Raw genomic sequence first — 13,537 nt, 5'->3', positions numbered from 1 at the left:
GATGCATGTTTAGGAATACTTTATTCTGTACAGGCTTCCTTCTTTTCACTGTCATTTGGGTTAATATTATAGATTAACTACAATATTGTTGATCCATCCTCAGTTTTCTGATATTACAGCCATTAAACTCTGTAACTGTTGAAAGTCACCATTGGCCTCATGGTGAAATCCCTGAGTGGTTTCCTTCCTCTCTGGCAACTGAAGGATGCCTGTATCTTTGTAGTGACTGGGTGTATTGATACACCATCCAAAATGTAATTAATAATAACTTCACCATGTTCAAAGGGTTATTCAGTGTCTGCTTTTTTCAAATTTGTATCCATCTACCAATAGGTGCCCTTCTTTTGCGAGGCATTAGAAAACCTCCCTGGTCTTGAATTGGTTGAATCTGTGTTTGAAATTCACTGCTCGACTGAGGGACCTTACAATTATCTGTAAGTGTGGGGTACAGAGATGAGGTAGTCTTTCATAAATCATGTTAAAGACTATTATTGCAAACAGACTGAGTCCATGCAACTTATTATGTGGCTTGTTAAGCACATTTTTACTCTTGAACTTATTTAGGCTTGCCATAACAAAGGGGTTGAATAAGTATTGACTCAACACATTTCATCTTTTTACTTGTAATTCATTTGTAAAAATTTCGAAACCATAATTCCACTTTGACATTATAGTGTATCGTGTCGGCCAGTGGCACAAAGTCTCTGTGTCTATTTGTCAACAACAGTTGTTGCGCAATCTCTAATATTAAGGAAGTCTCGAAGTTCTGCTTGCCTGAGTTAGAATACCTCATGATAAGCTGTAGACCACATTATTTACCAAGAGTTTATCTATATTTTTTGTAGCTGTCTTTTTATCATCACAAACCGATTCAAACAAGAATATGCTCACACAGTTACGGCGCTTCTAGCGGCCAGGGATTTTATTGCAGGGAAACTGAAATCCGCTTTACCTCATTTCTACCAGCTTGTCTCCTGTGCAATTAGAGGCGAAACAACTCTATCACCTCTACTCTCCCTTGCCCTCCATTTGGAAAATCTGTCCATAACTCCATCCTCTTAATTCATGCTTACAAGCAAATGATGCGCTCAATACAGAAGAAGTCCGATGAAGTGGCCGCTAAGCTACAGGACTGTTGCGTTAGCACAGACTGGAATATGTTCCGGCATTCATCCGATGTCATTGAGGAGTTTACCACATCAGTCATCGGCTTCATTAATAAGTGCATCGACGTCGCAGTGCCCACAGTGACTGTACATTCATATCCTAACCAGAAGCCATGGATTACAGGCAACATTTGCGCTGAGCTAAAGGCTAGAGCTGCCAATTTCAAGGGGTGGGACACAAATCCAGACACCCCCTCTGACAAACCATCAAACAGGCAAAGCGCCAATACATGACTAAGATCGAATCCTACTACACCGGCTCTGATGCTCGTCTGATGTGGCAGGGCTTGCAAACTATCACAGATTACAAAGGGAAACCCAGCCACGAGCTGGCCAATGACACGACCCTACCAGGTAAATGCCTTCTATGCTTGCTTTGAGGCAAGCAACACTGAACCATGCATGAGAGCATCAGCTGTTCTGGACGACTGTGTGATCACGCTCTCCATAGCCGATGTGAGTAACACCATACACCATTAAACAGGTTAGCATTCACAAGGTCGCAGGGCCAGAGATTACCAGGATGAGTACTCAGAGCACGAACTGACCAGCTAGCAAGTATCTTCAATTGCATTTTCAACTTCTCCTTGACCCAGTCTAAAATACCCACATTTATCAAGCAGACAACCATAGTCCACATGCTCAAGAACTCACATTGTAGCCATGAAATGCTTTGAAAGGCTGGTCATGGCTCACATCAACATCATCATCCTAGAAAAACTGGACACACTCCAAATCGCATACCGAGATTTGTTTAAATGACGTTTTCAATATAGACAAGAAAAATGCAATAATTGGTGTGTTATTAGTTTAAGCACACTGTGTTTGTCTATTGTTGTGACTTAGATGAAGATCAGATCAAATTGACAACCAATTTATGCAGAAATCCATGTCATTCCAAAGGGTTCACATACTTTTTCTTGCCACCTTAAGCATTTCACAGTAAAGTCTACAGTTTCTGTATTCTGCGCATGTGACAAATACATTTGATTTGATATATAGCCTCTCATACAAAGTGGATGTCTTATAATAAACCTCTCCTTTGGTATGTGAATATACAGTAAACAGTATCCTACAGTTGCCCAACACAGTCCCAGGTAGCAAGTGCCAGGTTTTCGCCTGATCTGAGTTCTGTCTATATCTCCCCTCTACATCTCTCCCACACAATAAGAAAGACAAACGCCTTCAGTTTAGCCTTCATGTGGCAGAAGAGATTGGCAGTGATGAGTGAATAACATGCAATGGCATTTAATGCCCCTACAGCTTAGTGGCGGACGCCCATGGCACGGTGAAGTATGTTCGATTCCCTCACTGAGGATAATGCGGAGTGACACAGGATTTTGTCAGGAATGGTGTGACGCATGCCCTCGGGGGACTCATCTTAGCAGAAACATAGCTGAATGACATTTGCTGTGTACCTGCCTACAGTCCCAATTCTTTGGCTGGCTCTTCAAACATGTCTTATACTGTAGCTCTATGTTTCACTGATGTATTCATCTACGCATAAGCATTTACAAAACCATTTAAATGTTAACATCGTATTCCATTCATATAGACATATATGTATATTTCAAGATCTTTTATAATCATGAATACAATTAATGGTCAAATATATGAATAGTAAATCAGTCAACTTCCTATAATGAGCTGTTATATAAATGGCTATGTTGTTCTAAAACTCTCTGGAATAGATTGCAATGTATGGGCCTACAGGGTGTCATCAAAAGCTAACATTTGCACACTTATGTTAAATGTATGAGCAGAACTCTTCCTAGCCATTTCAATACCTAACAATATGCAGATGACTGTAATGTAGGATGAGTCATCTTTTTCATTATGATAGGCCCTCAGATAAATGATAAATGTTAATGGGAAAAATAGACAGTGTGTACATGATATAATTAATGATTGGGATGACGCCTATAACGGATCACAGTGGGACATTTGAGAACTTTTGAAAGTACCTCCCATACATTGCGTTAACTTTGTTGCAGTAAATGTACTAATAGTATTTTGCGAGATTCTTCACTAAAGTAAAGTGTGTCTAGATTCTCATGAGTCCTCTCATTCCGTTTTTCCATCCAAGCGTCAATATTGACAGTGGTGGAAAAAGTACTCAATTGTCATCCTTGAGTAAAATTAAAGATATCTTAATAGAAAATGACAAGACCCAGTAAAATTCTACTTGAGTAAAATTCTACAAGTATTTGGTTTTAAATATACTTAAGTATCAAAAGTATATGTAATCACTAAAATATACTTAAGCATAAGTCAAAGTGTACTTTTTTAACTTTTACCCATTTTTCTCCCCAATTTCATGGTATCCAATTGGTAGTTACAGTCTTGTCTCATCACTGCAACTCCAATACGGACTCGGGAGAGGCGAAGGTCGAGAGCCATGTGTCCTCCGAAACACAACCCAACCCAATCAAGCCGCACTGCTTCATGACACAACCCGGAAGCCAGCCACACCAATGTGTTGGAGGAAACACTGTACACCTGGCGACCGTGTCAGCCCACCACAGGAGTCGCTAGAGCACGATGGGACATGGACATCCCTGCCAGCCAAACCCTCCCCTAACCCAGATGACGCTGGCCCAATTGTGTGCTGACCCATGGGTCTCCTGGTCATGGCCGGCTGCGACAGAGCCTGGACTCGAACCAGGATCTCTAGTGGCACAGCTAGCAACTGCGATACAGTGCCTTCGACCACTGCGCCACTCGAGAGGCCTTGAATAATTTCTTATTACTTATATTAAGCCAACCAGAAGGCAGTGTATTCATGTTTTTTTCATTCATGGATAGCCTGGGGCACACTCCAACACTCAGACATCATTTACAAATAAAGCATTTGTGTTTAGTGAGTCCGCCAGATCAGTAGAGGCAGTAGAGATGACAAGGGCTGTTTTCTTGATAAGTGTTTAAATTGGACCATTTTCCTGTGCTGCTAAAGCATTCAAAATGTAACGAGTACTTTTGGGTGTAAGGGAAAACGTATGGAGTAAAAAATACATTATTTTCTTTAGGAATATAGTGAAGTAAAAGTTGTCGAAAATATGAATAGTAAAGTAATGCACAGATATAAAAAAAAAACCTACTTAAGTAGTACTTTAAAGTATTTTTACTTAAGTACTTTACACCACTGAATATTATTCAATTCAGTGACAGGAAGTTGTGGGTGTACAACTGTATAATGCTAATATTAAGGTTGAGTGATCAGGACAGCATCAGCTAAAGGCTTAGTCATTAGTCAGCTAAAGGCTGATTTGTTAGTGTTATAGGAGCTCTGTTCACCCAGACAAACTAAAAAGTCACTCTGAGTTTATTTTTGCATACTTATGGTTGCTCTGCCCTGCGGTCACACAAACTCCTGAGATGGGTCCAAGGCACAGCCTGACCCCTACCCAAGCAACCATCGAAAGAAAAAGTGAAAGAAAAAAAGTAATACCGAATGTGAGCATGAATGTGTGCGCGTGCATGTGTGATTTCTTTCTTCAAAAAAATACATTAGTTCTGGAAAACTGCATCTACATATAAAATGGAATTAAATCCAAGTCCCAATCATACTGTACTGTATATACAAGTTGTTACCTCAAGAAAGGCACATTCAGCGCTAATGTCACAAATATGAGCTCACTGTTTCAGAAACAAAAAGTAGTGACAGCAGGGAAAACCAATTACAGTCACCAACTCACACAGTGCAGAAACATAGTGCCTGGAATATTCTGGAATATAGACACTATAATAGAACGTGCGTAATGTTCTATTAAAATGTTCTAAAATGTTCTTACCTGGGTCCTTGTAGTCCGAGTTCTGGTTGGACAACAGAAACAAGAAGTCCTGGCAGGTGTCCTGGTCCAATAACTGGTGGTTCTGGAGGCAGAGGTCAACAATCAGGGTCACAGCTTTCTGACAGAACATGTCATGCTCCTCTCCGTCAGGACTCATGCTCCCAGCTGCATCCTCTGTCTCTCAGCACTGTATCTCAGCAACGTGATCCTCTAAGGAGACTCACGCCACGTAACGCATGCAGCACTGCACCCAGGCAAACGGACACACAGCCGCCCGGCATAGACAGAAGATAAACGAGACTTGTCTCTGTCCGTACGGCTGATTCTTGTTGTTCTGTCTTGTACTGTCTCTCAAGAGTGTGTGTGTGTGTGTGTGTGTGTGTGTGTGTGTGTGTGTGTGTGTGTGTGTGTGTGTGTGTGTGTGTGTGTGTGTGTGTGTGTGTGTGTGTGTGACAGTGTGACAGTGTGACAGTGTGACAGTGTGGAGGTTAGAGTGTATGTGCATGTCTAAATGTGAGTGTATGTCTGATCTTGGCCAAGTTTGTGTGTATGTGTATTTTGTGTGTGTATATGTATGTGTGTATGCCCACATGTGGCTTACGGTTGGGGACAGCGTATGTGTACAAGTGTGTAGGCTAAGGCTTAATTTATCATTTATGCCCCCAGGTATTCTAGGGACAGAATAATTGCATCACATTTATTCTGAAGCTCTGGCAAATGGAACGCAACAGATGAGTTCACTCGGCAACAATTGAATAGGAACTGTGCATCCTCGCTCCCCCGTTCCCCCGTTCTCCCATCCCTCCCTCAGTCTAACCCCCTTCAAAAGAACCACAACAGATGAGTTTACCCAGCAACACCTTCATATGGATACTAAAGACCTCCCCTTGTTCCCCCCCCCTCCCCCTTCCTCCCACGCCATGCCACTACCTCTGTCTCTGTCTGTGTGTGTGTGTAGTAATGAAAAGCCTCTCATTAGGACCAGTGGGATGCTTGTTTTTCTCAGGTCGGCTGATCCCTCCGCTCCGGGTCTCCCCACTGGTTTCACTCCCCTCCGGTATCGCTCCCTCCCTGGGCTAAAATAAATCCCCTGTGTCTGGCACTGCTCACTGCTCCTCTCCTCTCCCTCTCCCTCCTCCACAACGTGATTGCTTGTGCTTATAGCCTGGTATCACAGACTAGGCGTAACATAGTAAAAGTACATCCGGGACACTCAAATTAGTGTGATATGTTATGTTTGGTATGGTTACATATTAGAGAAGGTTACTTAAGGCAAAAACAAAAGTAGGGTAGTTGATCAGGGTGGATGGGTTGGATAATGTGAACATCTAGCAACCCAAAGGTTGTGTGTTCGAAACTCATCACAGACAATTTTAGCTAATTAGCAACTTTTCAACTATTTAGCATGTTAGCTAACCTTTCCCCTAAACTAAATTCCTTTAACCCAACTCCTAACCCAAATCTTAACACTAACCTTAAACCTAACCTTAACCTTGACCCCTAACCTAGCTAACGTTAGCCACAACAAATTGGATTTCGGAACATATGTGTTTAGCAAATTCATAACATATTGAACGAATTGCAATTCATAACATAGCATTTGAATTGTAATTCAAAACATATCATACGAAATGTATGATGGACATCCACAAATTAATTACATACCATACGGACCTTAACATATTATACTAATTTGAGTGTCCCGGATTAACTTGATTATGTTACGTCTAGCCCTGAATTCAGGTTGCTGTTCAGCGTGCTGAGTGTTTACAATAGTTAGAAGGAGGGTGGAGGAGGAGAGAGGAGGAAGAGGGACTGACTGTGTATGGGAGACATATCACCCGACCTAATCCCTGTCTGTATTGACTTCGGAGTGATTTTTGCAAGTGGCTGCATCTTAATAGCCGTTTAAGTGTTTTTGCCTGCACATGTGTGTATTGGTAAACGAGACGATCTTGTGAGTGTGTCTGTATGCGCAGGTGTACGTTTAGATGCTTTATCGATATGTTACATTAGAACACTGCCCTTAATACTATAATAAATGTGTGATATTTGCTGTGTTAGGATTCCTTTGAAACTAACAGCTACATTCTCTTGGTAATATTTGATTCAACTGTTGACTGAACACAATACTGGGTTTATTTTCAGATCATTGTTATGATAAGGGTTGGACCCTCGAGATATATTTTATATGAATCATTCATTTGCATGAATCTACAGTCAGTAGAAACGTGTTTTAATTGACTTGACTTAGTCTCCACACAATCATAGTAAAACTCTTCATGAACTTCCCTGACGCTGAGCCTTAATTACATTGATACTGACTTGAACATTATAAAATTGGGATTAAATCAACCTAATGAAGAATGGGATGGAGCAAACAATTCCTCTAGCCTACATACAAAATCATATTGAGGCCGGAGCGGCCTAGATTCCCTTTTGATTCCCTTACTTGACTGAGCCGAGACAAATGGCGTGACCTGACTGGAGACAGAGCCGCTGTGTTGAAAGAGTTGTGTCCATTTTTGGCAGGTGTTTCTTCAGATGGTTGCTAGGATAATAGCACGCTTATCTCTGTCATTGTTCGCCCCCTCGTCTCCTCCGGTCCTGGTTGGATACATGGGTTACTCCCAGGTAATGAGGATTGGATCTGCTCAGACAACAAATCATTTCCGGGCGGCACCTCTTCAAAGGAGTCAATTACTTTCTCCATCTGCTCAAGCTGATCCGGTCATCTTTATTTACCTGTGGTGTATGTTGCTAATACTGGAGGGTCACTCACCGGCCACCTGTTGCCCAAGTCATAAGGTAGGTATTACTGTATATGGGAGCAGTGGGAAACACTGGAAAGTGGCATAAACTAAAGCGTGGTGATGTAAACTAAAGCGTGGTGGCATAAACTAAAGCGTGGTGGCGTAAACTAAAGCGTGGTGGCGTAAACTAAAGCGTGGTGGCGTAAACTAAAGCGTGGTGGCGTAAACTAAAGCGTGGTGGCATAAACTAAAGCGTGGTGACGTAAACTAAAGCGTGGTGGCGTAAACTAAAGCGTGGTGGCGTAAACTAAAGCGTGGTGGCGTGGTGGCGTAAACTAAAGCGTGGTGGCGTAAACTAAAGCGTGGTGGCGTAAACTAAAGCGTGGTGGCGTAAACTAAAGCGTGGTGGCGTAAAACTAAAGCGTGGTGGCGTAAACTAAAGCGTGGTGGCGTAAACTGGTGGCGTAATCTAAGCGTGGTGGCGTAAACTAAAGCGTGGTGGCATAAACTAAAGCGTGGTGGCATAAACTAAAGCGTGGTGGCATAAACTAAAGCGTGGTGGCGTAAACTAAAGCGTGGTGGCGTAATCTAAAGCGTGGTGGCGTAAACTAAAGCGTGGTGGCGTAAACTAAAGCGTAATGGTGTAATGCATCAGACTGTTGTTTATACACTGTATCAATGGGGAGACAATTGTGTCTGTCCCTACTTAATTAAAAGATTAAAATGCTTATATATAAATAATATAACATTATTACTATCGGGACAGAGCAGCCTCATGTCTGCCACTGCTGAAAACCATTCATTTAAGCATGGTGATAGACTGGTGTGACAGCGCTGTATTTTGCTAATGCGCTTGAGAGAGAAATAGACTTGTGGACGTGACAGTCCTGTTTGCCCTACAGCCTTGCCGACTGGCAGTATCCAGACTTAATATAAACAAATAGTGCCAATGCAATATATGTATATTTTTTAAATCCATGTATACCCATAATTAATCATTCTGTGACAGCTGACTGTGAAGTAATATGCTTCACCGAGGTGAAAGGGACACAACACAAACAGCTATGCCACCCTATTCATCCCAAAATGTTCATTAGGCATACTACCTACAGTACAGTGCAGCATGGCATTTATAACATATGGGCTGTTCACAGGGGCATTTCGGTCCACAAATAGTGTGGGTGCAAATTGTTCTTAAAGTGATACACAAAGTTAGCTTGGATCCCGAAACAAACTACTAACAACTTAAGTATCATTTACCTACATTTCTAACCACGTTCTCCCCATTTCCTCTCCATCTCCTGTGAACCATCAGCCCTGTAATGACCATCCATTCCCCATCTGTTAAACAGAATACAACATTGATTAAACATAACAGATTTAATGTATAACCCAGCTTCTTCAATATTCATTCATCTTTAAGAACACAATATTGCATTGTATAGCAACTGACTGAATTGAAATACTATATTCTACTCTCTGAATTATTTAGAACTACTTAACATTAAAGGAAACTTTGCTGTATGGTAATGACAAATTCAAGTGTTAATCAAGGTTCCATGCCACTGCTAAGAGCACTCAAAGCTAATCCAGTCAGCCTCAGCATTAAACCTTCCCATCCTTGTATTCAAAATCTGCATCCCAAATGGAACCCTATTCCCTAGTGAATTACTATGCGCCCTGGTCAAAACGAGTGCACTATATAGGGAAATAGATACCATTTGGGACACACACACACACCACATCTCTTACGTTTCTGGCCAAGATGTCAGGCTAGGCTATCTATAAATAATGAGGACTGGTTACTAATACTGATCACTGTGTAGCAGGTGTGCTTGGGCATTATTCTTCTCAGTAAATGAGGGAGTTTGCTGCACGAGGTCCTTACTTTGATATGTAAATGGGGTTTTGTGTCAACATCATGCGTGGTAAATCTCTGTGCTCTGACAGGTCTGTGGCGGTAGGTGTTGAACTTGATTCAGAGTGGCAAATGCATGACAAAGGGGCCGCTCAGTCAAAGCTATGCTAATCAGCATCAGCACTCCTATGAACTTGACCTGAGGGATAGCCATGTGATGATTTTTGTATATGGTGTGTGTGTGGGGGGGGATTGGTTCTTCTATCCTTGTGGGGACCTATAATCCCCATAAGTCCCCACAAGGACAGTACAACAAGGAAAATTCTCCCTCATGGGGACATATCCCACATCCCCATGAGGACAAAGACTATTTTAAGCTTAGGAGTTACTGTAGGTCTAGGGTTAGAATTAGGGTTAGAATTAGGGTAATGGTAAAGGGTTAGTGGTTAGGTTTGGGGTTAAGGCGTCCACATGCTTCCCAGCCGATACAGTTCGGAAGAGTTTGTGCACATACTTTGATGATGTTTTTGTTAGTTTTGGACTTGGGTAAGAGTTTTTTAAGCTGATCAGGTGCACAACTTTTTTTCTTGAGGCAAGCCAAAGTCTGTCGTCGAAGCCTATGCCCCTTCGTTGGTGATTGGTCAACAGTTGGGATTCTTGAATAAAGTCTTTGTTGTCATTCAATGAGAGAAGACTCATTTTCATGCACATTTTTTCATTAAGAAATACTGCACTAAACATCTTTAATGACAGATTTCTTGAGTTATCTTAAATTCATAAATTAATTTTGAGGAAAAATACTGAAAATGAATTCTCAAAATAACTCTCAAAATGGACAAACAGTACTATTGCTGCTTTTTTCTTGTTTTTCAAGCAAATGTCTTCTAAGGGAGTATGCGAGCACACTCGTTCGGTTCACCTAGCCGAGCAGGCCGAACTGAAGCATGCTGACCCCTTAGGAGAGGAATTAAGTTTAGGTTTAGATTTAGGGTTTGGGTTAGGGTTACTGGTCAAGATTAGGGTTAGGGTTAAGTTTAGGGTTATGATAAGGGTTAGGATTAGGTTCAGGGTTAGGGAAAACTTTAGGTCCCCACGACGATAGAAAATAACACGTGTGTGTGTCGGTCAGTCTGTGTTTTTGGTTTTACTATCCTTGTGGGGACCAGACGTCCTCACAAGGATAGTAAAAAAAATTCTGACAAAAAATTCTGACAAGTCCCCACAAGGAAAATGGCTAATTAAGGTTTATGGGTAAGGTTTAGGATTAGGGTTACAATTAGGCTTAGGGATATAATTAGGGGTTAGGTTTTGGATTAGGTTAAGGGGTTTGGGGTTAAGGTTAGGGTGAGGTTAAGGGTTTAGGGAAAATAGGATATTGAATGGGAATTAATTATTTGAGTGAGTATTCGCATGTACGGCACTCTGTCACAGTATGTTAGTCACACGTTTTGAACTTTAGCTTTAGTGGAATCAGAAGATATTTCAATTTTGACTCACAGTTAAGCTCGTTATTGACACCCCCAAGACTGTATGTTAGAGTTCCCTGGCTACTAGCTACTAGTAAATAGGTCAAATGAGAGGGGGAAATGATCTATGAACACATTAACCTGTCATTGAAGATGACATAAACTCGTAGGATTTGCAGTTGAATACAGACATACTGTTTCAGTGAACTGCTCAGGGTGACTTACGTACTCATAAAATATAATTAATTACATGTAGGCTACTATACATGTGGGTCTAAGACTGTATACAGTGATGTATGGGGGATGCATTACATCCTGGTGTAGAGAGAGACATAACATTAGTCACAGCAACATGAGGCGTCTCAGTCCGCGTTCACAGTATTACTTCATAGTACCTCTACCAACGTGTCCTACATGCCATCGGAGGGAAGATTATTATGGTGTGGTCTATTGTTGACAATTGACACACAATAATGTCTTAATTCAGGAATAGAAGGATGTTACATTAAACATTTTCCAGGATTGGTAACCTAGAACAGAATTACATTATCTATACATCATGGTGTAAGAAGAATGATAATGGCAGTATTGTCTGTTTTAAAAGGAATAATTTGAGTTCTCAACTTTAATGATATGACTGTGCAGCTCCACTGCAGGAAGTAAGTCTACTTTTATTGAAAGCTTGTGTTGTTTGTACTAAGACAAAATGTATTTGATTATAGTGTATATCAGGAGATTTGCATTGATTAGAATGATCATATACCTTCTACCCGTATTGGTACGAGGACCAAGAATCATGATCTGTCTGATAAGGAGCTATTCCCTACTCCCTCTAAATGTCAACTCAATATGAACATTATCAGCCATATCACAATACCAAGTCCTCATTACAGCATTTAACAATCTATTTGTCATTCTAACCATCATCTCTGGTGTATTGAACACAGGATGCTGAAGAAACCTGAAGGTGATAAACAAAAGGTTTTTACATTTTTATAATAACAATTGCCACCAAAACACACGTCTGTATACAAAACGGAATATCCTATATTCACAAAACCCTTTATCTACTGTACATACAAGACAGTTAAGAACAAATTTGTATTTACAATGGTGGTCTAGGAACAGTGGGTTAACTGCCTTGTTCAGGGGCAGAACGACAGATTTTTACCTTGTCAGCTCGAGGATTCGATCTAGCAACCTTTCGGTTACGAGTCCAACGCTCTAACCACTAGGCTACCTGCCAACCCAAAAAATAAATGGTGAATCAATAAATAAATACATGAATCAATAATTCAGTGGTTTGATGACTGTCGTCCTTGAACATTGACTGTAAAGAGCAGACATAGGTAAAGACACAAAAGTCCTACAAAACATTGTATGTTCCTATGTATTGTCAGCAGCCATTATGTAAAGAGCGCAAGGACGACGTCATTGGCAGCCGTTACAACAATCTGTTCGAACAAAGTAGATTTTTTTCGTAAAATTACGTCATGATTTAATGTGGTTACTAAAATCCCATTTCGATAATTATGAGCAAAGATTAGCAAAAATCACTGTATAAAATACATAATTAAAATACTATGCTATGTTGTTTGCTGGTCCAACTCGTCCCCAACGTATAAAATATGTTTTACATGACCCTCAGCTTGTACTGTAAAAAAAAATATTGCACAGCCTCCCCCCTCAAAATAATGTTCACGACCACAAATAACAATAACTGTAGTGATCCTGTGTTTATAAATGTGGACTTTGCCACTTCAGCATGCTTTTGTGGCACAGTTGATACAATGCAGGACTATGGGCCAGAAGGGTTTGTCGACCACCACGGATGAGTTCACTCTCCCTGCCTGTTTCATTTACACCATGATCAGAGCCAGCTGCAGACAATGATCAGCCTATGCAATTCATTTTCCACCAATGCACCACATAACCAATAAGTAAAGCATACAGACTTTGGGCGCTTCAATATCACGGTTTGCGTTTTCAACACCATGATCAAATAGACTATGTCAATATCGACAAACAGAAAATACCTCCCTTGCACAACTACCCAGTATCCAAGCTTGTCTTGACAATCTCCAAATGATAAACTTTTTTGGTGTGATGTAACAGATGTCTTTTTCCATTCATTAAATGGCTGCTGCACAGTTTGGATGCTGGGATTATAATTATAATGTGATCCCTGGCTTCTGGTTGGGCTATGTACGTACGGTCACTGTGGGGACGACGTCATCGATGCACTTATTGATAAAGCCAGTGACTGATGTGGTGTACTCCTCAATGCCATCGGAGGAATCCCGGATCATATTATAGTCTGTGTTAGCAAAACAGTCCTGTAGTTTAGCATCTGCTTCATCTGACCACTTTTTTTATTGATCTAGCCACGGGTGCTTCCTGCTTTAATTTTTGCTTGTAAGCAGAGAATCAGGAGGATAGAATTATGACAGATTTGCCAAATGGAGGCAGAGGGAGAGCTTTGTATGCGCGTCTCTGTGTGTGG

At 41.0% G+C, this 13,537-nt stretch overlaps 1 protein-coding gene across 1 annotated transcript in view; it reads right to left on the bottom strand.

The window, feature by feature from the left end:
* Positions 1-5,114, bottom strand: part of LOC112221517 (synaptotagmin-6-like) — a 70,901-nt gene extending 65,787 nt beyond the window's left edge. The window contains exon 1 of the mRNA XM_024383647.2: positions 4,958-5,114. Coding sequence (XP_024239415.2) covers positions 4,958-5,114 — 157 coding nt within the window. The remainder of the gene's footprint in view (positions 1-4,957) is intronic.
* Positions 5,115-13,537: the final 8,423 nt, after the last annotated feature.

The sequence above is a fragment of the Oncorhynchus tshawytscha genome, linkage group LG22 (assembly GCF_018296145.1).
Source record: "Oncorhynchus tshawytscha isolate Ot180627B linkage group LG22, Otsh_v2.0, whole genome shotgun sequence".
NCBI lineage: Eukaryota > Metazoa > Chordata > Actinopteri > Salmoniformes > Salmonidae > Oncorhynchus > Oncorhynchus tshawytscha.
Note: the sequence above shows the minus strand (reverse complement) of the source record. Positions and strands in the feature narration are given on the sequence as shown.